General features: G+C 38.9%; 2 protein-coding genes across 2 annotated transcripts in view; one reads left to right on the forward strand and one right to left on the reverse strand.

The window, feature by feature from the left end:
• Nucleotides 1-1,819: 1,819 nt before the first annotated feature.
• On the reverse strand, nucleotides 1,820-8,030 carry LOC134750373 (uncharacterized). The gene is made up of 8 exons (XM_063685534.1): nucleotides 7,892-8,030; nucleotides 7,066-7,105; nucleotides 6,149-6,311; nucleotides 5,129-5,298; nucleotides 4,460-4,561; nucleotides 3,801-3,946; nucleotides 3,553-3,661; nucleotides 1,820-2,850 (listed from the first exon to the last, which is right to left on the reverse strand). Exons 1-8 carry the CDS (start codon nucleotides 7,940-7,942, stop codon nucleotides 1,820-1,822), a joined length of 1,812 nt encoding a protein of 603 aa, XP_063541604.1. The 5' UTR covers nucleotides 7,943-8,030.
• Nucleotides 8,031-11,234: 3,204 nt separating this feature from the next.
• The window catches only part of LOC134749903 (cholesterol transporter ABCA5-like), a 76,111-nt gene continuing 60,366 nt past the window's right edge, over nucleotides 11,235-26,979 (forward strand). Inside the window, exon 1 of the mRNA XM_063684907.1 lies at nucleotides 11,235-11,431. Within this exon, the coding sequence (XP_063540977.1) occupies nucleotides 11,373-11,431 (59 nt within the window). The 5' untranslated portion in view covers nucleotides 11,235-11,372. The remainder of the gene's footprint in view (nucleotides 11,432-26,979) is intronic.

Below are 26,979 nucleotides of genomic sequence, written 5' to 3' on the forward strand. Positions count from 1 at the left end.
CGCCAGTAGTGGTATGTTCCGTTGTTCTATACAACATCAGAAACCTATCGAGAGCCTAATCACATTTTCACAAATACGCGCTGGAACTTCTGCCGTGCCATTAGAAGATGGGTGATAAGGCGCTGTTAAGCATTTATCGAGTCCCACGTTGAGAGTTGATCGTCGTTGATTTTTTCATTGTGATTGACATCTGCATATACAATTTATAAATTATGAAGCTATTCCTATTTTTCATACAAAATAAATATTATCTTCAATGTACGGCGTTACCATTGTGATTGACGTTGCTTGTCACGCCTTAAGCATAACAAAATTCGCAATACTCGTACATTCCGTCTTAGAATAAACTTTAAAGTGTATTAAAAATCAAAACACAAGTTATTTTTGAGAGTCGCTGAACAAATGTTCGTCAGTATAAGGAGTACAGCCTACAGTTTTTTTTAAACATTTATTTACATACAAGATATATACAGTGGTACTACGTAAACGAAATTAATAACTAGCTTAAATCTAAAATAGGCCCTTGAGGCATTGTACCAAGGATGCTGGCGGCATTTCCCCGCTGTATCGCAATGCTGATACGTCGTGCGAGAAAGCCGCCAGCTCTTCGGTCAACAGTTACGTCAACCAGACGCTTCGCGATTTCTGCAAACAACTTATGCGCGCTGGGACCCCATGGACCTAGAGTTTCAACTCCAAATGGAACGAAATGATACTCTCTACCGAGGCTCTTATATTTATTACGTTTTAAAATTTCGGCGCTTTCCGCCGCTCCGCCCGCTTTTACATTAGTCCGTTGGAGGTGGGACGGTGCCAGTGTGTCTACGCAGGTAGCATTCCACACCAACATCCGTCCCAAACTCCAAGGAACCAAGGACATCCCATCGGGCCTCTTGCCATCATCTCTGATAATGCCAGTCGGCTCAAGAAGAGCGGGTACATTGATGGTGGCAAGAGACCGACGGATTATGTCATTAAGGGACGCATGTCTTGAAAAACGGCCGGCACTTTTTTGACAAGATAATTTATTACATCATAATGACGTCGCTGACGTCATAATGACGTATTTATGCTACTGGGGTTATTACTAATGTAAACAACGGTAGTTTTTTTTTATATCGTGCCGCACATTTCTTAGGGTTCCGTACCCAAAGAGTAAAAACGGGACCCTATTACTAAGACTCCGCTGTCCGCCTGTCTGTCACCAGGCTGTATCTCATGAACCGTGATAGCTAGAGTAGCTAGACAGTTGAAATATAGTTGCCGCTATAACAACAAATACTAAAAAGTACGGAACCCTTGGTGGGCGAGTCTGACTCACACTTGTCCGGTTTTTTATCTACGTAACTTTCTAAGCGCCACTTGCATCATCCTACTAACCCGGGGTTAACCTGGAGTTACCATGGTTATTAGTACTATTTGACACGGGTAGGTTTAACCGCTTAACCCCGGGTTGGTACGATGGTGCAAGTGGCCCTAAATGAGTATTTTGTTTATGTTAATATTTAAGTATTTTTTAAAATTTTTGTCAATTTCTCCACCCTGTGTATCTTCTTGGATAGGACCAGCCTAGTACAGTCAGGTGTAAAAATAAGGGTGCATATAACTTGCTCAAAAATATGTCCCATAGTTCTTAATTCGCTGACATAAGAGCGATGGGACATATTTTTGAGTATGATGTGTGCACCCATATTTTTACACTTGACTGTACGACACTATTTATATGATTCTCAGGGAATTAAATAGTATATAACTAAAAGACACAAGATCTATTTCAAAATAACGTTCATTTTATTAAATTCTTCTATTCTTCTTTAATTTAATATTTGCCAAAGAGACGCAGTGAGGCACCGCGGAAAACTGACCAGAAAAGGCGAGACTGTTCTTCCTCAGTGGTTTCCTCGGATTCTGCCTCCGAGGTTTCCTTAGATTCAGAAGACTCGCTGGAGCTGGACTCGCTAGATTTGGATTCACTGGATTTAGACTCGCTTGATTTAGACTCGCTGGAGCTGGACTCGCTAGATTTGGACTCAGCGGTTTCCTTAGATTCCGTCTCTACTGTTTCCTGGGATGCGGTCTCAGATGTCTCCTTGGATTCGGCTTCACTGGTTTCCTCGGATTCTGCCTCAGCGGTTTCCTTAGATTCCGTTTCTACTGTTTCCTGGGATGCGGCCTCAGATTTTTCTTCGCTGGACTCGCTAGAGCTGGATTCACTGGATTTGGATTCGCTGGATTTAGACTCGCTGGAGCTGGACTCGCTAGATTTGGACTCAGCGGTTTCCTTAGATTCCGTCTCTACTGTTTCCTGGGATGCGGCCTCAGATGTCTCCTTGGATTCGGCTTCAATTGTTTCCTCGGATTCTGCCTCAGAGGTTTCCTCAGATTGAGCAGACTCCTTCGATTCAGATTTTTCTTCGCTGGACTCGCTAGAGCTGGATTCACTGGATTTGGACTCGCTGGATTTAGACTCGCTGGAGCTGGACTCGCTAGATTTGGACTCAGCGGTTTCCTTAGATTCCGTCTCTACTGTTTCCTGGGATGCGGCTTCAGATGTCTCCTTGGATTCGGCTTCAGTTGTTTCCTCGGTTTCTGCCTCAGAGGTTTCCTTAGATTCTGAAGACTCCTTCGATTCAGATTTTTCTTCGCTGGACTCGCTAGAGCTGGATTCACTGGATTTGGACTCGCTGGAGCTGGACTCGCTAGAGCTGGATTCACTGGATTTAGACTCGCTGGAGCTAGACTCGCTAGATTTAGACTCGCTGGAGTCAGTGGGCGGTTCAGGGACCCAGTCGAAATTGATACCGGTCACGTCGGTAATCCAATCGTGGTAGTGCCCGGGACGAATGAAACCTGGAAAAAATGGTATTAAAAGTTTGAAATCATATTAGGAATATAGAAAGAAATGTAATAGTCCCTTTCACTATGTTTAGCCGAAGTGTTTTTTTTTTGTGAACGGTTATTTTGCGAAAGTGGCATTTGTTAAGGAGACTAGGCAGTTTGGGAATTTTTCAAAAAAGACTGAATAACAATGATTTTAATTATTGGTACGTGGTGTTTACCTTTACAATTGATCATTAAATACTATAGGGACAGCTTATGACGTTGTCAGCATTCCGCGTGCCAACGGAAGGTCCAACGCAAAGTTCGCTCATTAGTTGTCGCCCGGTCGTGAATACTAAGTATTTCCTTTGTTATCATTTGAACTCGCTTGTAGTGATAACCTATAATTTTAGTTAAAACGTGTATTAGTATTCACGACCGGGCGACAACTAATGAGCGAGCTTTGCGTTGGACCTTCCGTTGGCACGCGGAATGCTGACAACGTCATAAGCTGTCCCTATAAATACTGTGATCATTTATTTTTAGAAATAATTTAGTAGCAATGGGGCATATTAAGGTATGTACGGTCAGCTGCAGAGAAAAGGTGCCACGCTGCATACAAACTTCTGGCATCTTTTCTCTGCAGCTGAACGAAGCGAATTTCTATGTACTATGTCGCCGACTAGCAGATTTCTCTTACTCATAATTGATATCACTAGAAGAAGTATTTACCGGCAGGCATGTCAGCATGGCATCCTAGGGCTGAGACGAAGGAAGTGACTCCTACCAGCGTGTATTTGCCGTCTTCTTCCAACTCGACGAGAGGGCCGCCACTGTCACCCTGTAGTTAAACTAGTTAATAAGTACAATTCATTATCGATACAGACTTATATTCCATTTCATCTTCCTGTTGTATAATTGTTAGTCATCAAGTCAAGTCTATGTTTATATTTTCTTTTTAAGTCAGGTACATTGTTTACCTGACAAGTAGATTGACTGGTGACATTGTAGGCACTGGCGCAGATGGTGGAGTCTACGACGATGGAGCTCCCGCTGAAGGCAGACCAGCAGTGTTGGTTCGAGTCTCCGGTCAGGTACACCCACTGCAGGTTCTCGGGAGTAGCTCCTGCGGATAGGTCAAATACATTTTAGAAAAAGGTAAAATCTGTGGACAATGCAATAAAAGGTAACGACTCGGGTAAATATATATATTAAGTTTGCTTATTTGAGTCTAATACTGAAAAAAATATCGCGCCTGTAAGGCAGCGCAAAAATTTGCTTTAGATTCCCATAACTTTGCGATGTCTACAGGGAAAACCGGATTGATATACAGTTCGTTAGAAGGGATTCCGACCACAAATCACCTCAACTACAAGATGGAATATACAAAAGAGCCAGTCAACACATCTTAGGCGCCCCGTGATCATTTAGTAAAAGAAACTTAGAATTCAGTTGAGTCCCCGTGAAAGGGTTGAATATAAAATGTTGCCTACAGCTCTTAGACCATTCTACGGATACGATGGTCGTTGTTGTCTACGCGACAGCGTGATAAAGACATCCGTCACTTTCAATCGCGCAGTGTTAAAAAGTGACGATTATATCACGTGGATAAGGTCAACCGTACAGGGTCTTATATTACCGTTGGTCCAAGTGCGACCCCAGCCAGAAGCTTCAAGCCTGACGCCATCGTAGTTGCGGTTCTTATCAAGAGAGTTCTGAACACGGATGGGTTGCACACGGTCTGTGAAAGAGCAACACAGAACATAATATTAATAAAATTGTATTCTAGCTTTTGCCCGCGACTTCGTCTGCGTGGAGTTAGTAATTTCTATTAAGCTTAGAACAAATTTAAACGTGGAAAAATTACTGCCTTGGGTGAGACTTGACTCTGAGACTGGTATCGATCCACAGGCCGTGAGTTCAAGTTTCACCCAAGGCAGTAATTTTTCCACTTTTAAATTTGTACTAAAATTTTTTTTTGCGAAATTGACCTAAGCTCATATTACATTTTTTCCTTTTTTTGGCCTCAGAAAAGCATGGTAAAATCTTTTGGGTTCCTGTGAACACCTTAAGTGTTGTTGAAACGATCGTGTCATGAATGAATGAATGAATGAAATCGTTTATTCACAATGAACATATGGTAACATAAGATCTTAATTTATATACATTGCTTCCCATTATACATTTAGTCAAGATAGACATGCGAAAATATTTGTCAGTGATATATATATGTCACTTAGTCTGATGAAATTTGAATTAAATACAATAACACGATTAATTACAATATGGCGCAAATATTTATGCTTACCAGAGAAGGTGATGGTACGTTGGAACTTCAGAATAGAGATGTCATGAGGCTGCACGATGGACTGCAGGGCATCGATGTACAACGGGTGGTTAAAGTACTCGAAGGTCTCGAAGATGAGCTCGGGACGCCACAGGCTGACGGCGCCGGCGCGGAGCACCATGGTGACGCGGCTGAAACAGTTATGGGAATGAGGGCTACCGTTTTTGTGCTCGCTAGTTGGCGCCACTGTAGATATAGGTATTTTTATAAAATCAATACGTTCCAATATACACAAAGTATTTTAACGTCTAAATGTGTAATTTTTTTCAACATGTTTAATTTTGCATATATTTTAGTTGGCACTTTTTTTAAACCACTAACATTTATTAAGCTATATCTATTTACCATGATTAATCAAAGATGGACAAAGATTTACCACAATTATGAATAAGGAGTGATAATTCCCGATAAAAAAGCTTGAAACCCCCAAAATTTCTATGCATTTAACATTTTTAAAGACATCCATCTACACTAGCGCCCCTAGCGGCAAAATTAAACGCGGTATATCATTGTGTGTTATGTTATCACCTTTATTTACATGAGAGATATTTCGAACAAAGATAAAAAGAGAGAGAGAGCGCTAGTAGCTTAGCGGTGAGGTGAGAGTATTGCGACTTTCAAAGCTCGTCTCGGGAGCTCGTGTCAATGAGTTTTTCGAAACATAGGTACGATATAGGTATCATTTGATATTTATCAGTCGCTTTTCGATGAAGGAAAACATCTGAAACTCTTCCTTTCACTGTGGCTGAGCGTTCTTGCCCTATGACAGTCTCCCCAGCAATAAATTTTATATGCCGGTCTTACCCCACTGTAGGCGACAGACTTACCGAGCTGCCGACCTCTGTGCTGCGCGCGTGATGGCCGGTTCGGATGCCGCGGCCAGCGCGCGTCTTTAATTGTTTCATAGTATACTTTTCCAACCTACACCCATATTGACCTTAGGTATGTGTATTTATCTATGGTAATATTGGTAATACGTACGTAGCAGTGCAGTGAGCGGCAGTTACACCCCACTCAGGGTGGATGATGGAGCCACCGCATGAAGACACAGCTCCCGTCGGGTTCACCATGCGCAAGGACAGCTGCCATGGGATCTGGCCCTCTGCGGCTTCCCAGCCGGACACAATACGGGCACCGGAGGGGCCTAAAAATGTAAATACAAGATTTTCTTGCTGACTGTACTTTGCTTTTGAGACATTTAGGTTCTATGATAGGGAACTTCACAAAATTAGTTAGTTTACAAAATTAATTAGTTAGTTAGTAGTTATTTTATTTTATTTTAAATTGTAATTTTAAATATATAATTATTGATTTTTAACTGTTATTTCTACTTTTAACTTTTTACACTTTTGTCTCATTTTTCATTTTATAGGTAATTTTGTGTTTTATACGGGTGCTTGCCTGAAATAAAATCAATTTATTTATTTATTTTAAAATGGAGACCGATTCTGTTAAATGATTTGTTACGCTTGATCTTGTTACGACTTTGACACGGTTCGCTGTGCATCTCACGCGCGCCAATAAGTGCGAGCGAAATGCGCAATGACATAGCTTCCAGTGCATTTTGCGCGCTTCTGTGGGAGAAGCAGGCAGCCGACCGCATGGAGATCTTTCGTGTTTAAGCAAACAAATAAAATTAAATTTTGCGAACGCTTTAACGGTGACAGACGGTTTGGTGTTGGTGCAACCGACCCTTAGCGCCACTTGCAGCATCCACTATCCCGGGGTAAACCGGTTAAACCGTTAACCCAGTGTCAACTTGTATTGATAACCATGGTAACTTCAGGTCTAACCGGTTAACCCCGGGTTAGTTAGTGGGATGGTCCAAGTTGCGCTTAGTAAATTTGTGTAATACTCTTAATATCCTATAATAATTATTCATTTATATATTTACTTACTTCTTGCATTTTCGGGAAACGCTAGCTCCTCCGCGAATACCTAAAACATTAAATCTTATCAATATTAATTTTTAATTAACAAGATAACACACTGATACGAGGGCCGCAGCGCGGCGCCCTCATTCTTTATTCCGTGAGGGGCCGCCTTTTAAGTCTTGTCGTTTGCAAATCTCTCACAATTATTAAAATAATTGTAATCATTTTTAAGAAAAAAAAAGTCGATGAAAGATTGTCGTTGATGGTCTACCTAATGGTTATTAATGTAAATGCTTAATTTTCTGATGAAAATACAAAAATATCTAATCTCTATACGTATGCTCGTATACGTATGAAAGTTTTGAGGAGTTCCGTCGTTTCCTCATGGATCCCATCATCAGAACTCGAGCTTGACAACAATGTGACTTAAAAACTTAACTTGCTTATCAAACATAACGAAGAGGACACATCACCAAACGTGTACAAAAACACAAAACAAAAATTGTTGAAATCGGTTCACATGATAAAGAATTAAGTATCCTTGAAAAACCGACATACTTACATACAGGTCGCGCAAATTAGTTAGCCAATTTGCTTTGCTTGCTTTGCTTATACTACTTCTGGTCAAGTCTTTCGTGATTATATTTACATGAGAAAATTGAAAGTTTGTACGGAACCCTGGGTGCCCGAGTTAAACGAACTCGCACTTAATCGGTTTATTTTACCCTTTGGGTACGGAACCCTAAAAACCTGGCCTTAATTACCAAAACTTGAGAAATAATAGGGGAAAATAACAAGTCATTTAATGGTTTTTTAAGAATTTTTGGCTAGTATACATTATAATATTAACCTGTATTCCGGCAACAGCCACCAAAAACACTATCACTCCCCACGATTTCATCTTGTCAATTAATTAATTGCATTGGATGAATTGATTTGGAAATAATTATTAGTGACGTACATAAATAATCAATATAATCATGGCTTAAATGATAAAGCCGCGGATAATTCTGATGCACGGTAGTGCGCCCGCCAAGTAAACAAGTCTAATCTGCCTACAAATGGGAAATCAAGATTCATATTTTGTACTTTAGTTTTTTTAACCGACTTCAACATTACAGGGAAGGGAGTTCTAAATTTGTCGGAACATAAGTTTTCTTATGTATATTTTCGATTTCTCGAAAACGGTTAGAGTGATCAGGATCTGATGATGGGATCGGGACAAATCGAGGGAACCCATAAATTTTATACGAATAGTTTTAGTGATTTCAGTATTTTTTTAAGTACTTAATTTCGTGCATTTGCTATAGAAAAGCATCATTAGGTTAAGTGGATCTGCAGATGATGACATATATGTATATTGAACTGTTTTGAGAAACAGTTCCTGTTTTTGTTAAAAGTTATTAGACTATAATTTTAAATTTCATAGATACAGTCGTTGTCAACATTTTTCGTCTTCTAAAGTAATTTCGAAGATTGTATAAAGTTAAATGTTTGTGATTGATGATACACATATATTTAAGCCACATTTCTAAATGCCACTTACCTACATATTTATTATACTTAATCGTAATGTGAAACTGTCTAATAATGACTATAGTTGGTCAAACCAAATTGGCAGTAAATAAGGACCAAAAAAACTATACTCATCCTTTTTTTTGGGTGCTAGTACTAGTGTAAGACAAAGATAGTATGATTCTCTATGTCTATGATTGAAATGAGTGAATCCTTTGACAAACTATATTTATATGTATAAAACTCCCGTGAGTCTCAACCACACACACATCTACACTGAAACATGTCGAGCTATTCGACTTAATAATACGTGAGTGACCCGGTTTAAAATAATCTAATATATTTATATGTGTTGTTATTTGTGTCAAAAGACATTGAGACTCCTTCGACTTGGCCTGCGTGTTTACAAATTTCAATTTTATTTTTTAATTGTCATAATTAATGGGTATTGTTGAGGTATTGTTATTATCTACTGTCACATATGCATACAATACAAGTCATCGATTAGTATATCTATGCATTATTTTTCACATAAAAATTTTTAGTCTGATAAAAACAAAGACTGTGAAAAAAAAAACGTTATGGGCCAATCACTTAAGACATGTAATTTTAGGGTAAAAAACGGAACCCTTATAGCATCACTTTGTTGTCCGTCCTTCTGTCTGTCAAGACCCTTTATCTCGGGAACGCGTGGAGGTATCGAGTTGAAATTAAAAATAAATACTGAGGTCCACGGTCCCTTGAAGCTGTGAAAAAATCAAACTTCTAAGTGAACGTAAACAAAATTAGTTTAATTTATTGTACATATTTTTACTATTATATTGTTTTATTATAAGAACCTAGTTTTCATTTTCTACCGCTCGCCGGCTACACGCTACGAGCGTAGCGTAGCAGTGAAAACATGCTAACACCTATTGCCGCTGCGCAACAGCAAATACCATTTTATGCTTTTGCTATTACAATTTGGGGCTCTTCAAGGCAAGAGTTAATAGGTATCTCATAGGTAAGCGTGCTCCACCGTAGACCACATCATCACTTACCATCAGGTGGGATCGTGGTCAAATCCTGCCTATTCATCATAAAAAAAAAAAAAAACTTGTAGGATCTTATCGATCTATGAGGTTTTTAGGGTCTCTATTGTTTCCCATATAGTTTAAAGTCTTATGTATTATTTGTCCACATTTTCGTTAGTCATAATTTGGTTTTTCTCAGAAACGCGTAACTTTTCAGGATTGCCATAAAACAAACCTAACCTAACCTAACCTATCTATAGAATAACCTGAGGAAAATCCTGAAAAATTAACGGTTTCAGAATTATGACTAATGATAATTAAAATAAATAAACTAACTAACTAATGGTAATATACTGATTTAAACTTTCACGATTTTTACTCATTATTATTTACAACGACGGGACTTAATCGCGTAAAATAAGTTTTAAATTTACCTCCGACGTTCGACTCCTTCGAGACCTCGGGGACAACGCCGTCCTCGAAACGTCGGAGGTAAATTTAAAACTTATTTTACGCGATTAAGTCCCGTCGTTGTAAATAATAATGATAATATGACAATCATTACATTATGACTTTCAATAATTACAAAGGGACCCCGGTTTGTTAATTTTACCGATTTCGACAGTACTAGTCGTATATGACATTCCTAAAAATGTACCACATTACGTCCTAAATCCTCAAGTGTCCGGATTGCGTCAACCGGAAATCGGAAGTCCGGCAAAATGGACGAACCGGAAAAGTAAAACTAGTCCGCGATTGCCTATAAATCTCGTAAAAATTGTTATTTATTGAATAATTTCAGTTAATATATTAAAAATGCTATTATAGCAAGCAAGCATTATCCAGGAAATGGTACAGCTGCGCCGGCAGAAATCATTTTCACATGGAATTGGATTTTCACGTGGATTTCATCGTTGAAACTGACTGGTCATACATAACCCTTATTGCGATGACATAAGACCGACCAAAGGGCAGTGAAATGTGTTACTGTACGTACGTCTGGCTTCTTGGTCGCGTGGATAATAAAAATAGGCGCAAGTCGCTCGCGTCGTAATGCAGTAGCGTTGACGCGCAGGCGCGAGAAGGTTGCCAGCCGTGGCAATCAATAATCCGAGAGAGGGTTAGTTTTCTGTAGAAATAAGTTTTTTGTACCCATATAACCTAAAAGTTCAATTAACGCGGCGAGTGACACGCGGCGAAGGTCTTTTTGCTGGCCTAGGCCGGTAATTTTGTACGGAAATTCATTGCCGGCGCGCTCCGCAGAGCGCGCGCAACGACGTTTCGCAGCCTATTATTATGAATTATGACAATATTTTCTTTCCAATCATCATTCGCTTGCTCTTATCCCATTCACTCGGGGTCGGCGCAACACAATATATTCTTTCCAATGTTCCTTAAAAATACTTTGAGACTGCCGTTTTCGTTTATATGTCGGCGGCCGATCGTAATATCCGCCCGGTCGTAAAGTTCATGTGTAATGTCTTGATGGACTAATGACGATACACCAATAGACAGGTAGGAATGTTGCATCAGATGCCCGAAGGGCAAACTGTCCAGAAATAGGCGGATATTACAATCAGTTGCTGACATATAAAATAAAACTTAAATTCCCGCTAACCGCCCTACCCTGGCAACACCTTATTAAAATTGGCGCGCGCGCGAATCGCTCCCCAAGTCTCATCATGGCCGCCGCTCGCACCGTGCGCCTCGCGTCTCAATAACCGTGTTCAAAGTGTCCAAAATAATGTTATAGTGCACAAAAGTGTCTGTTGTTTCGTGTCGAAGTGCCGTTTAGTTCTTTGCATGATTGACCGGCATGGCGGGGACGGCCGGGACTCGCCGGCCAGCACCGAGCAGCTAACGTTAGTAACGATTGATTTTTGTATTTCGAACGTGTTTTTAATGTTTTTAAGGTTTGGACGCGGTTGCAGCGCTTAGGGTTCTAGGTTTTTGAGCAACATTTTAAAAACCGTAAATTACTGTGCTTCGTTATAATTTATGTACATTTGTAACAATTGAAAATTATTACATATATTTCATGTATGTAACAGTTGAAACTATGTCATTATCTATAATTTAATGCATAAAAAATACTTTACAGAAATAACCTTGCAACGATTTAAAAGGTTTAGGGCTTTAAGAGATCGGCCATAGTTAACCTACATAGTGATTGCGTCTCTAGGTTAGTTGTCCGTCGCGGCTTTTCACAGTTCACTGAGTTTTCATTTTATTATGACAATTGTTCGTAGAATGAAAACTAAAATAAATAAATAATAATATCTACCCTTTGACCTTTGACTAATATGATTTGAAAATAATATGCTCTACATTTTAGCTTTGCCTGCGTGGCATGTCAATTCTACATATATTTTTTCTCGAACAGCGCAATGTTTCCGGTATCAAAGTTGAAGTAGGTATGTTGGTTAAATTATACGACTTATAAAGATTATAAACACGTATTCGTTTAAAAAACCGGCCAAGTGCGAGTCGGACTCGTCCACCGAGGGTTCCGTACTTTTTAGTATTTGTTGTTATAGCGGCAACAGAAATACATCATCTGTGAAAATTTCAACTGTTTCATGAGACAGACAGACTGACAGACAGACGGACAGCTGAGTCTTAGTAATAGGGTCCCGTTTTTACCCTTTGGGTATGGAACCCTAAAAACGCCACATAACTGATTTGTTTCGTATAAAACTTCGCCTTTTGGAAATCCATTTAAAATTTTGGCCTACCCCGGCCGTCTATGACCGTAAGGTCTGGATACCTCGTTCTCCAAAAGCTGCTAAATCTTTCATATAGTATATTCCTTCCTACTATACTGTTGAGGTGAAAAGTTGTAGGGTCATTGCGCTACTTTTCGTCAATTTGACGAAATTTTAATATGTCCTACATTGCTGCATAAAATTGGACTTATTGCAATGCAATCCTTAATGTCTAAACAATATATCTATCTACATAATAATTATATTTCGCGCACCAAGCCGTACTTTTTAGTATTTGTTGTTATAGCGGCAACAGAAATACATCATCTGTGAAAATTTTAACTGTCTAGCTATCACGGTTCATGAGATACAGCCTGGTGACAGACGGACAGATGGACAGCGGAGTCTTAGTAATAGGGTTCCGTTTTTACCCTTTGGGTACGGAACCCTAAAAATATTATTTACTAATCCGTCAAGTGGACGAAAACAAGAGCCCCCTAGTGGCCCTAGTCCCTCTTAGAGTCAGTTCTAATCTTATCTTATCTTATCTTTTTTTAAACAATTTGCTACCTCGCGAAATACCTAGTTATATCATAAATGCGAAATTAACTATGTTTCTTGTTGCCTCTTCACGCTTAAACCGCTTTTAACTTTTAATAATAAAAAAATAAAAACAGAAGTTATTAAATTCACTTGAAATGTAATATGAACTCAAAAATACAGCGGCAAAAAAGAAACTCAATTTGAAATGTTTTTGTTTTATTTTCAAATTTTTTAACAAACTTGATAAAATTCAATAAAATATCTTCCTGCACGAATCCAATAAGATACAGATCACATTTGAAATGTAATATGAATTTAGTAAAAACAAAATGCAATTTTCTCTTCACTCAATGTATTTTCACAATAAAAATTTAAAACTCAATAACATAAGAGTGCATATCATACTTGAAATGTAATATTAAACTCCTCGAAAATGCAACAGCAAAAACGAGATGCAATTTCCAAGTCACAAGGGCCCGATGCACGAGTACTTGAAGTATTGGAAACATTGATTGGATGCGCTCTCTAGATACCGATTCTGATTTCTCAACTTGTTACGGTTTTAATTTTTAATTTTTATGTTTTATTCCATTTATTTCACATTAAAAGTTATGTGCATTACAGTAGATGTGCATTATAGTATGTAGAATGTAGCCAGTAGGCATGACACCCGGGTAGGGCGCATAATGTTAGTACTTATGAGGTACCTAATTACCTACTTATTATACCTATTCTAGTGCTTATGCCAATTATAATGCATGGATATCTAATTTCATTGAACACTTTTATAAAAATTAATTCTAAACTTACAATAAAAAGTAACCTAAAATTAAAACTACCTACAAAACTAAAACTAATACCTAAAAAAGAAATAAAACATAACATGGGTGACCTAGCCTAATATGTATATATTAGGCTAGATCACCCAGGTCCGAGCCCTATGGAAGGGTTCCCATAAGGCTGGCTGCGTTCCCCCTTTGGATGGCTATGCCGATCCGTTGGCTGAGGAACGAGCCAGCCCTACGGTCCCCGGTGACCTTTTATAATATAATATTATCTTCGGTTACCGCGATAGTTACTCATGAAATAAAACAATGGATATATTATAAATTCAATATACGCGATATAATCCGTTTTCATAGTTTTACTTTTATATTAAATTAATAAAACTTTATTAATGAAAACTTAAGTAACATAATAATTATAAATTAATAATATATTACAAACAAAAACTACCATTAAAATAAACTATCTAAAACTAAACTAAACTTAACTATTACTTTTATAATATGTCAAGAAGCTAACAATTAAATTTTTCGTAAGTTTTACTACGATATATTACTTACTCAAAGTAACAACGAAGTTGGTGTAATCGTGAAGTTGGTCAAGCAAATCTTGTCAGTAGAAAAAGGCGGTTAAAAAATGTAGGCGCGAAGGGATATCGTCCCAAAGGAAATTTGAATTTCGCGCCTTTTTCTACTGACAAGATTTGCTTGACCAACTATATTTTGTTAATAGGAATATCGGGATGATTTGATTAATCAATAGTAATTTAGAAGTTGATTCATATATTTATTTAACAACATATTACCATATAATTATACAATTAAAAGTAAAACTAAAACTAAGAATAACAACTTATAAATAATAAAAAATAGAAAACAAAACTACTCTTAATTAAAAAACATCTAAATAAGGCCCCCGCGGCGTTGTGCCAAAGATGCTGGCAGCATTCCCTCGCTGAATGGCAATACTTATGCGCTTCGAGAGAAAGCCGCCAGCTCTCTGGTCTCATTTAGTTTTGTAATATTTGCTATAAAACTTCGGCCTAGTAAAGAACCTTAAACGAGATCGAATATTTAGCCATTTGAGGGTAAATGAAAACATTACACGATTAAATGAAATAGGTTAAAGCCAGAACGATGAAGGAACAATTCCAGGCAGTTTTCTATTTGGTTGGTTTACTGATAAATCTTTCAAGTTACTTACCTTCTTTTTCCTTATTGTGTCTTGTACATATATATGATACATATACATTAAGCATGCAGTTTGAGCGAAGTGATGCATTTGCACCACGCATAAACTTTAATAAGTTTCTGTGGCGAATCTTAGTTTTAAGTTTTTTGTTTTATGTTTTGTGATATAAATAAAATAAAAGAAGTAGTCAAAAATGTAAAAACCTACTGTTTACATTTATTTAACTACCTAGACATACAGACTGTGAAGTAAGTGCTAAGTGTTTCGTAGCAGTCTACGCCACGCGCGTAGAGGTCTCCCGGTCGTAGCCCCGTAGCGTGACGTCACAAATTAATTTACTTCGTAGACGCGTTTATGAGTGACACAGGCGAAAATGTGGAGCAAGCGGGTAATGAGGGGCGGGTTTGAGTTGGTTTAATAGCGTGACATAACTTTATTTTATTTGAAAATTAGCTAAAATTAGTTAGAATTTAGTATTTACAAAAGTTAATCATTGTAATAGTAACACAAACAGGAGAATTCGACCGTACACTGACATCAGAACGATATTTGAATCAGTTTATTTAGTTATCTTGCGTCTCGCGCTGCCCGCGCTAATACATGTACGGACAAGTATAGCGGAAATTGGCACAAAGGACTTAGGGTTATTAGGGTCTACGCTCAATAAATATAAATATTAAATATTATAGGGACATTCTTACACAAATTGGCTAAGTCCCACGGTAAGCTCAAGAAGGCTTGTGTTGTGGGTACTCAGACAACGATATATATAATACCTATACAAATACTTAAATACATAGAAAACATCCATGACGCAGGAACAAATATTTGTGTTCATCACACAAATAAATGCCCTTACCGGGATTCGAACCCAGGACCATCGGCTTCACAGGCAAGGTCACTACCCACTAGGCCAGACCGGTCGTCAAAGCTCAAGACTATTCTGAGTGCGCTGTGGTCTTAATTTTTGAACTTATTTTTTATTAGTCATAGTCATAGTTTATTCATAAACAGTTTTCACTGTGTTTGAAATTAATTTACATATTAATCATATTATATTCAAAAAATCTTATAAAAGAATTATAACAACATACAAAACGTCAAATTAAATACACTTTAAGAAATAATATTACATAAACAAAAGAAAAAAAAAACAATATGAAATCGAATGTCATGAACAATAAATATTGGAATTAAATTTCATTAAAAGGAAAATTAAAATGTAATACATCATTAGAACAATAATTTAACTTATCGCGAGGTCTACAGCTCACGCAGCGTACTACGTCGGCGAACAACATGCGAACGCGAAGCTGCGCGGGGTGAATCAATCCTTTGATACCTATAGAAGTGTCCTACGTGGGCGATCTCGTTGCGAACGCGAACTCCGTGGGCCCGCCGCGTCGCGCCGCTTCGTTTCGCGTTCGCGAATTGTTCGCTTACGTAAGACGTGTCACAGAGCCACTAGGTATAAGTTATTTGTGTGCGTATATGTAGGCATAATTTTTGCTGTAGTGTGAGTGACCGCTGAACAGCTGCGGCGCGTTACATCCGATGTCGGATCGGATAATGCGAAAACGCTCTTGAGTTCCTTTGTGTAGACAATTGCTAAACAATCAGTCGACGGCGTCGACGTTCAACCCTTCAGTCCTAAAACGTCAGGCAAATGTAAATCAATAATAGTACATTGTGATACAAGTGTGCTAAGTTGGTTATTACACACGAGGCGATATAAGCGAGCGCGCAATAAGAAAGCCAATGTGTGTAATGACCAATGCACACACGTTTCATATGACGTTTTTCAACACACTTGCGAGGAAAAAAAAAGAAAGTTTCATTTTAATCAAATTTTAATTGTTAAAACAGTAAAAGTCTGAAATCTGTCATACTGCCGGCCGGCCCTCGCCCCGGCCGCGGGCGGGTCGGTCGGGCGCGCCCGTGCCCGCCAGTCCGACCAATTAAAGAAGGCTCCCTTTCCATGCATATTATTAGCAATCAGTTACCTTCTTAACTCAGTTGGATAAAATAATGAAAAAGAACGAGTGTTATAATATACTGAAAGAGCACGAGGATTATGAGCCTAAAATCGTTGGAATAAAAACGTCGTTTTGAGCAAGTGTGTTGAAAAACACTTTATGAGTTATGTAACTTCGCCAAAGATATACACCAACCTTTTCAAGATTATCTAATATGTATGACTTGACTTCGGTGTTCTTCATAGCAAGTATGAGTGATTGAGGTTAGACTTTCGGTCATTTCCTCGCTAGAGTAACATATTGTGATTGTGAATCAATTATTATTTTACCTTTACATTCATAGTAAAGCGCTTAACACACCTTACTTAATTCAGTAACTGACGACAGGTACGCAGCTATATTAGACACGGTAGAGATATCTGTACCCCTACCGTGGTGGCACCAGTAATGGACAAGAACCAATTATGGACATTTTTTCCCGTAAACTCAATTTTTAAGAAACAGACATAATATTATATTTTTAAAGTACAGTTTGTCAAAGGACTGTCTCATTTCAAACATAGACAGAGAGAATCATACTATCTTTGTTTTACACTAGTACTAGCACCCAAAAGAAAAGGATGAAAAAGGATGGTTCAATATACGCGATATAATCCGTTTTCATAGTTTTATTTCATGAGTAACTATCGCGGTAGCCGAAGACAATATTAAGATGAGTATAGTTTTATTTGTTCTTATTTTAACAATTTGGTTTGACCAACTATAATAACACTATGTTTACCATAATAACTAGTAAATATCATAAATGGTGGGCTATAGGGCATTACAACTTTGCTGTCCATTACTGGTTACTACTGTGCTTATCATGTCCATGATTGGTGTCGTCACCCGATAGCGTGACGTGACGTGTTTCATTCGATAGCGTGACGTGACGTACGCGTTTGCGTTAAGCCTCATTTTGTATAAAAAAAACATTTTTTTTCAGGTCTTATAAACCCATATTTTACCACATTACAAAAATATAAAATAAAAATATAACTGATAAAAATTAATAATAAAAACAACACAATAACATTGATTAAATTAATTAATTTCATTTTGTATAGGATTATGAGTTTCTAAAACGTCCCGCTTGGCGCGCAGTTCAAAATGAGTATTAGCAAACGCGTCCGTGACGCTATCGGCGAATGAAATTTACACTAGGGGTTCTGTATAAGTATAACTTCTACGTATAGCTGCATGCTGTATCTCTGTCATCAGTTACTGAATTAAGTAAGGTGTGTGAAGCGTAATATGTATTTAGAACGAAAGAGTAATCGGAAGTCAGAATATTTTGGTGTTTGTTGAGTGATCGTTTTGAATATGCCCAGTGATGGCGCGCGGCCAACCGTTGCGCAATGAGGGAACGAACGAAACTTTGGGCATTTATGATTTGTTGATAATAACAACAAATCAATCAAAAGCCAACTCACCCCGTGTCTGCATGTCGAACGGCTGGTCGGTACCGACACTCTCCAACGGCGAGCTGATGCTGTAGTGGCTGCTGCGAGGGTTTTGAGCACACAAATCGACAGTTTTTTACACGTTTTGGGTTTATCACCGCGAACGAGCTTGCGCATACGAGAATGAGCGGCCATCGAATCGATCTACCTTCACCTGGCTTTTCATAAACGTCAAAAATATTCGAAAAACTACCCTACCTACTGTCGCTAATCAATGTATTCCATTTTACGATATATAGAATGACATTTCTCAAAGAAAATAACAAATTAAACTAAACTAGATATGGGTCCGGAACGATCATTCCGCCCACCAATACGAAGTATTTACGAATAAACTAGTCTAATAGGTAACATTGACACATACATTGATCAGTGAGATGAATGTGGAGAAGACCGGCATATAAAATTTTTGGTTGGGAAACCGTCATAGGGCAAACAACTCGTATTAAACGAGATAAAACTCTCGTATTTAAAATGGATGCTGTTTAGCAAAAAAACCGGTCAAGTGCGAGTCGGACTCGCGCACCGAGGGTTCCGTACTTTTTAGTATTTGTTGTTATAGCGGCAACAGAAATACATCATCTCCATCATCATCCCCTGTATCATGCCTGTATCACAAAAAATGTACATTTTTATGAAATAAAGAATTTTGTATTTTTTTTTGTATTTGTATCATCTGTGAAAATTTCAACTGTCTAGCTATCACAGTTCATGATATAGAGCCTGGTAGACAGACAGACGGACAGACGGACAGCGGAGTCTTAATACTCTTAATAATAGGGTCCCGGTTTTACCCTTTGGGTACGGAACCCTAAAAATGCAAATGTTTTGCCTTATTTAATATCCGCCGACAGAATCCACTTTCATCTATAAATACATCCGTATTTGTAGCCCATTCACGTCTATTAATACCCGTTTACACTTGGCGGGACCGGACTTTGCCCCCTGCGACGTTCGACTACGGGTACGTTGTTAGACGACAATCTATAATTTTTTTTCTCAAATATGCGTCGTAATAATATATCGACATTACCAGACAATAGGAAAGTTTAAGTTTGTTTATGCCGGGTGCTCTCATACAACATTGCTGGACTGTGGTCATTGCTGGTCTGTGGTCATTGCTGGTCTGTGGTCATTTCTGGTCTGTGGTCATTGCTGGTTTGTGGTCATTGACGTTCGTATTGCGTTCGTAATAGTAGGCTGCACAACATGCGTAAGTGAGCTTAAGTGAGGCGCAGTGGCAATGTATTTGCCGTACCTAGGATAGCAATAGTAGATTGTGTCACAAGGGAGCAAAATGACATATTTACGGCGAGGGCGTACATTGAATCTTGAACGAAGCGAAAGATTCTATAATTGAATCCTGAGCGTAGCGAGGCATTTTTAATTAGAATCCTGAGCGTAGTGAGGGATTCAAGTGTTAACGCCCAAGGTGGAAATAATTTTGCTACCGTGTGACACATACTGTTTTTCACACCACCTATGACGAAACTGTTATGTTCCAAAATATTATTTAACCTAAAAAAATTGTATGCAAAAAAGAAAAAATATCATGTCCTAGAACAGAAAAGTGTCACTTTGATCCCTCCTAGCTATAGCTATGAAAAATGACTTAGGGTGCGTGACATGCGCTGCACTGTATACATTGAACTGTAAGGTTATTATCATTTTTAGAAAACCTCGGCTGAGATAGGAATTACCGGCCTTAATGTTCATAAAATGGCCTCCCTTCGCTCGGCCTTTATATTATATCACACTCGACCAGCAATTCCCCATTTCCCGGCCTTTGTAGGTAATGCATTTAAATAACAAAATACTAATAGGACAACAACACACAAAACAACAAATACACACAATATACAATATTAAGCACAAAACAGTTTAAAATGCCAACATTTTGTGGTCTTCATTAGCAATTCCACTTCATCAAAAAGCTAGTGATTAAGAGACGTTCCCAAAAACACTACATTAAAATTAAAATACAGAATTTGAGAAAATCTTAAAAAATAATATAGTTACATGTAAAAAATCCGCAACGCAGGCTTCGTCAGGTGGCTACAAATGCAAATCAGCAACATGCTTCGTCCCAAAAATACCAATGATGATATCCGCAACAGGCTTCGTCATTTTTTTTTTGTTTAAATAAAATAACCGTCACGAATCGCACCTGGCTCAAATGTCCCCATTACGCTGGCAGCGTTACCGCGCTGAATGGCCAACGAGATCTGTTGGACCAGGTACGATCCGGACCGAGGGTCGCACCCCCTGTCCCTCAGCCGCCGACCCAAATCCCTCACAAAGTCCCTAGCCTCCACAGCCCAAGGTCCCGCAGTCTCGACTGCAACCTGCCGGTTCTCCGGTCTCGTTGGCCTTTGTGCCCAAAGTCGTACGTTGGTTCCAGGGCAGAGTACTTGGCATGCAAAAACATTTCTGAAAACGATTCTCAATTATAGTGCGACTCGGCCCTTCAATTTTAAGAACCTATATATTTTTTCTTTGCAAATATGAGGGCTATCGTTTTTTTGCTCACCAGTTGGCGCCTCTGTTGATGGTGGTCCAAAAGACTATAGAAAAGCTGTCAGTCATTGAAGTGACAAGTGACATTTGACATTTCGAACTATGGAAAAGACCACCATCTACACTAGCGCCCCTAGCGGCGAATTCATACGCGTTAGCCCTCATTGTTGCCATGTTTAAGCATTTTACGTCAAAAATGTGACAGTTTCGTAAGAAGTGGCGCCCTCAATAATTTTCTACAATTTCTTGTCGGGCTATACTTCAAAAGCCCAACCCAAAGCTCGTTTAACTAATTAGATTGATTGGAAAGGCGAGCGACTGTTTGATGCGTATATTTGTTGATGTGACGAACAAATGATTTTAAATTCTATAATTTCTATTTCTGTCCATTTGACCTGACCTTGTACAAGGAATCCAAAATAAACAAGATTTATTGATATTCCATATGGACGCTATAAATACAATTGAAGCGACAAATTACATTTCAACTTCGACTTGGGAGTCGATTCGAACTCGCAATTTGATTTAATTTGATTTCATTTCGACGTCGCTCCTCCATCTCGATCATACATTAGTTGTAAGTAAGATGTCTCATCTCTGGTCTGGCGCTCCACAATACCAGCTCCTTCCCCTTGACTCCATCCAACGGCGGGCAGTTCGTATTGTCGGCAATCCCGAACTTACTGACGGCTTAGAACCTCTTAGTCTTCGGAGAGACGTTGGCTCTCTTTGCATGTTCTACCGTCTGTACAATGGGGAATGTTCCGAAGAACTTTTTGATCTGGTGCCATCGTCTCGTTTCGATCACCGCACCTCCCGCCAAAGGAGCAAAGCTCATCCTCACTTCTTAGACACATGGCACACCATAAATAAGCGGGCATCTCGCTCGTTTCTTCCCAGAACGTGCAGAATGTGGAATGAGTTGCCTCCTGAGGTATTTCCTTTGTGCTACGACATGGGATTCTTCAAGAAGCGGGTATTTAGGGTTCTCAAGGGTCGGCAATGCTTAAGTGGCTCCTGTGATGTTGCTTACGTCCATGGGCGACGATGACTGCTTCCCATCAGGCGGCTCGTCTGCTCGTTTGCTGACTATCACATAAAAAAAAAGATGTGTTACGAGTATTAACATATCGATAATCAAAATATAAATCCGTCGCATTATATATGTCGGCGGCCGATCGGAAAATCCGGCCGATTGTAAAGTTGCTGTGTAATGTTTTGACTGGGTTACCTCATCTGGCAGAATATTATTTGTTAGAAATACACTTCGCATAACACATATCGCAGAAAACTTTTAGTCGAATGATACTTTCACATAAATAAATACTTGCCATAATAGTCATTTCGCATAATATTCATTGGGCAGAATTTTCTAAGTGGTTTAGGTTAGGGTTTTCTGCCAAATAATATTATGCGAAAAGAAATTCTGCAAAGTAATATTATGCGAAACGCAGTATGCCAAAATTATTTCTGCCAAACTATATTTCTACCAAATAACATTATGCAATACAAAAATATGTCAAATAACTTTCTGCAACACAATAGGGAACCGTTTTGACGTTAATAGTCACATTAACCCAATAGATAGGTAGGGTAGGATAGGTTCCTTAGGTTGCTTCAGATGCCATAAGGGTAAACTGTCTAGAAATAGGAGATATGCTCCGTTCACTGAGTGAACGAGACAAAGAACATTTGTTTTACACCGTTAGGTTGCTTTAAATGCCTGAAGGGCAAACTGTCCAGAAATAGAAGATAGGCTCCGTTCACTGAGTGAACGAGACAAAGAACATTTGATTTTCACCGTTAGGTTGCTTCAGATGCCCGAAGGGCAAACTGTCCAGAAATAAGAGATAGGCTCCGTTCACTGAGTGAACGAGACAAAGAACATTTGATTTTCACGTTTCACGATATGCCTAGGAATTTCACGATCTGCCTGATCTTACGATCGACCGCCGAGATATAAATACTGAAGAATACTGACAAAACACTGAAGGTAGGGTCGGGCCAAGCTAATTTTGCACAGACTTTTGCATGACTTTGCAATGAGAAATGGCGTTATTGTTAAACGCGTTACTGGCGAATTAGCTATGAATCGTTTGTCTTTATCTGTCATTTTGACTTATGTATTTGTAAGAAAGGGATAAAACATAATTTAACTAAATCAGACCCGTAAAGTTTTATGAATAAGGGGGAAAATGGTTATCAAATTTCTATGAAAATACGTTTATTGTACACGTGGACGTATTGTACACTTTATTGGGTCAAAGTCGGAACCGAGTGTCCTTAGAAGGACTCACGGACCTTGAAACATATAGTTTGTCAAAGGACTGTCTCATTTCAAACATAGACAGAAAGAATCATACTATCTTTGTCTTACACTACTAGCGCCCAAAAGAAAATGATGAGTATAGTTTCTTTTGTTTTTATTTACTGACAATTTGGTTTGACCAACTATATTTTTGAACTAGCGTAAATCTGCACTTAAAGATTTTTTTATATTCAACCTCAAAGCGGGTGAGAATGGGCTTGAAAGTTTTGGACGACATTTAGGTAGGTACAAGAAAATCAATAAACAGAGTTGTAGGTAATTATTCTTCAAGGACTGCTGTATTTGACATTATGACGTGTCCTATTTGTGCTCTCTTTGTTACTACAATACTGTTTGTATTTCTAAAAACAAATAACGGTAATTAGCGTCACGTATATTTGGGAAGGACAGTATTATTCCGAACGTTGTAATACGACCGAGGAACTAGACAGTAATATCGTAAGATTTTGTGTACACTAATTTAAATCTTTGCGCCAGGGGGGCCAACTCGGGGGGGACTTTTTGACTAGGCTTAAGTTTAGTCTTAAGTTGTTATTGTATTGAAATAAAACTATGAAAACGGATTATATCGCGTATATTGAATTTATAATACATCCGCGTATATATATATATCTTTACTTGAAAAATAATTATAGTGTATAACTAGCCTTATGAACCGATTTTGCATGTACAACCAGCCTTAAAGTTTGTAGTCTATGATTGTTCATTATTTTAGTATGTGGGTATTTTTGCATTTTGTAATTTTTCCTCAGTCACCCGTTGACCACGAACGCTGTAAAGAGTTCGAAACGTCGGGATGTATTATAAATTCAATATACGCGATATAATCCGTTTTCATAGTTTTATTTCATGAGTAACTATCGCGGTAACCGAAGACAATATTTTGTTATTGTATTGTTTTTTTTTGTTGTACTGACTTTTATTGAATAAAATTCTTGAGGGAATCTCAAATAAAGCTAATTTAAATCCGTCACTACTAATAATTACATTTCGGTTTTCGATTTTCGCGGTAGGTGCTCTGTGACAAGAACTTAGCGTAAAATAGACGCTCGTGCAAAGCACCCGTTGTAAAGTTGTAATGTTAGAGGTGATATGTCAGCTGTCACATCGCTAGCGTGTCCATGAACTCGCATAGAGCACGCAATTCAAGCGATTTGACAGTTGACATTATAATTACATAGTTTGGCATTTAGTTACATAATTTGTGCCATTTTCAACTAAAAGGGTAGTTATTGTCGCTTGTCAGTAAGGTGCTATTTCCATATAGCTTCAATTAGAAATCAACCTTATCGACAACCGACAATGTGGTACCTTTTGGTTCAAAACGTCACATTTATTTAACTGTTTTTGGGTAAAACCGGCCGGGTGGTTGGTGGTTGCACGATAGCGGAAGACAGGTTATGATTTTAACATTTCTATAAGTACTTGATATTTAATTTCAATGAAAATATGCCGTAAAAAATAACACTTCCATACACTGTACTATGAAACACGGAAGCGCTGGTGGCCTAGCGGTAAGAGCGCGCGACTTGCAATACGGAGGTCGCGGGTTCAAACCCCGGCTCGTATCAATGAGTTTTTCGGAACTTATGTACGAAATATCATTTGATATTTACCAGCCGCTTTTCGGTGAAGGAAAACATCGTGAGGAAACCGGACTAATGCCAATAAGGCCTGGTTTACCCTCTGGATTGGAAGGTCAGATGGCAGTCGCCTTCGTAAAAGCTGGTGCCTATGTCAATTGGAATTAGTTGCCAAGCGGACCCCAAGCTCCCATGAGCCGTGGCAAAATGCCGGGACAACCCGGGGAAGATAATGACTGTGCTATCAAACACGGTACAAAGTTAGCTTAGACAGACTCTATCGTTTCTTTGAACCGTCTCTAGATTTTGTTGTTATAAAACAAGATGTTGACAGTAATATCAACTGTCGGGTCGGGTCGAAATACTGGCGACACCTGGCGGCGCACTACTTAGTGTAACGTCCACTGTTACCGTGAGGGGGGCTTAACACAATGTTGTTATTTACGTTCACCGACGCTACGTCTGCTATCCGCGCCTTCTACCCTCGTACTGCCGGGAGCGGGCGGACCGCAGTGCACATTTATTTATGTTACATTAGGGGAGACCGAGGTGAGTTAACACCACGTTAACACAGAGGTAAGTTATCGAGCCGGATATACATCTATAAATGTTATCGAGCCGGAAATAACTATGTTTAACCTCGTCCCGCCGTCCGCTGGTCCCTCAATATGCGTCCTTGCCTCAAGACGGTTATAAATACCTCAAAATTGATGTTGTTTCAACTTCAATTCAATCGAAGTTTCAATTGAATTTGTACATATGTAAATAATTGTGAATATTTTGCATGTTTATGGCTAATTAAGGAGTATACATAAAAATATTATAATAACACCTGTAAATCAACCCTTATTGCTGTAAAATAAAATTGATGTATTGATTGATTACAATGATTACCTGTTTTAACTCAGTCTCCCCTACACTCAGCCTTATATGTTTTTATTATTTATAAATTTATAATAGAACATGTTGTACTAGAATACCGAACTGTCTTGGTTTACTTAGTTCACTAACGGTCGGTAAGTCACTAGAATACAACCAGACAGGTGGCGTTACACCCACTGTTTGCGTCACACCAGGCCTTTCCGCATTTTCAACCTAATATTAAAGGGAATAAAGTATAAATTGCGCTACCAACGATAAAATAACAAATAACAGTACTGAGACTAGACGTCACGGGTGTCATTGAGCGCTGTGACGTGACGTATGTACGTACGCACGAAATTGTACTATAGCGTCATGTGCTGTAGGGCCTGTAGGTAGGTATTACTAAGACTCTGCTCTCCGTCTGTCTGTCTGTCCGTCTGTCACCAGGCTGTATCTCATGAACCGTGATAGCTAGACAGTTGAAATTTTCACAGATGATGTATTTCTTGTACCGCTATAATAACAAATACTAAAAACAGAATAAAATAAATATTTAAGTGGGGCTCACATACATCAACAATCAACAAACGTTTTGCCGTTTTTTTGCGTAATGGTACGGAACCCTTCGTGCGCAAGTCCGACTCGCACTTGGCCGGTTTTATTTTTATTTAGGTAGGGGTGTTTTTTATGGCCACACTGGTTGGATAGGTCTTTAAAAACTAGAAGCTCTGTGTGCTTCAAACTCACCATCCTCCAAGGCTCTGCAGCCATTAAGGCCCCGTGGGTTCAGGTTCTTCTCTCACTTTCACCACAGATTAATAAATAGTTCTTTCACTGAGTGTAAGCGTGAGCGAGATGGCTGTCCGTGCCCGAAATCGCAGATATCATGTTTTTGAAGGGTGGACGCTTCGCGGTAGGCCCTGCGGCCGTATCACGGTCGCATTTTTATCACCTGTCACATGCCTGTCATGTAACAAATATGTAAGTGCGAAAGTGACAGGCATAGTGACAGACGATAAAAATGGAACCATGCTGCCACCGCTGGAAACCATAGCGCGATTATTTCGGCGCTTTCGTGGGAAACTGCCCAACCCGATACACCGGAACAGATGACGCAGCAAAATTGAAACAAAACACTGATTTAAACTTTCACGATTTTTACTCATTATTATTCACAACGACGGGACTTAATCGCGTAAAATAAGTTTTAAATTCACCTCCGACGTTTCGAGGACGGCGTTGTGCCCGTAAAATGGAAACAAGTCTTGGATATCGGCAGATTATTGATTGTGGTGCAATATTCAGGCGACCTTCATTGCGAGTCGGCCGCGCGCCAAATAAAAGCGCCGCCCGGTCTAGGATGCAGGACATTACAAGTCTCTATTGTTTCCCATAAAATTTTAAGTCATAACGT

The sequence above is a fragment of the Cydia strobilella genome, chromosome 19 (genome assembly GCF_947568885.1).
Source record: "Cydia strobilella chromosome 19, ilCydStro3.1, whole genome shotgun sequence".
Classification (NCBI taxonomy): Eukaryota; Metazoa; Arthropoda; class Insecta; order Lepidoptera; family Tortricidae; genus Cydia; species Cydia strobilella.

Excerpts from the sequence above, each read along its gene's own strand:
- LOC134750373 (XM_063685534.1), bottom strand. The coding sequence starts at position 7,942 with ATGAAATCGTGGGGAGTGATAGTGTTTTTGGTGGCTGTTGCCGGAATA. Across the intron at positions 3,947-4,459 it reads GGGTCGCACTTGGACCAACG|GAGCTACTCCCGAGAACCTG; the intron begins GTAATATAAGAC and ends ACCTATCCGCAG. Across the intron at positions 3,662-3,800 it reads CCAGTCAATCTACTTGTCAG|GGTGACAGTGGCGGCCCTCT; the intron begins GTAAACAATGTA and ends GTTTAACTACAG.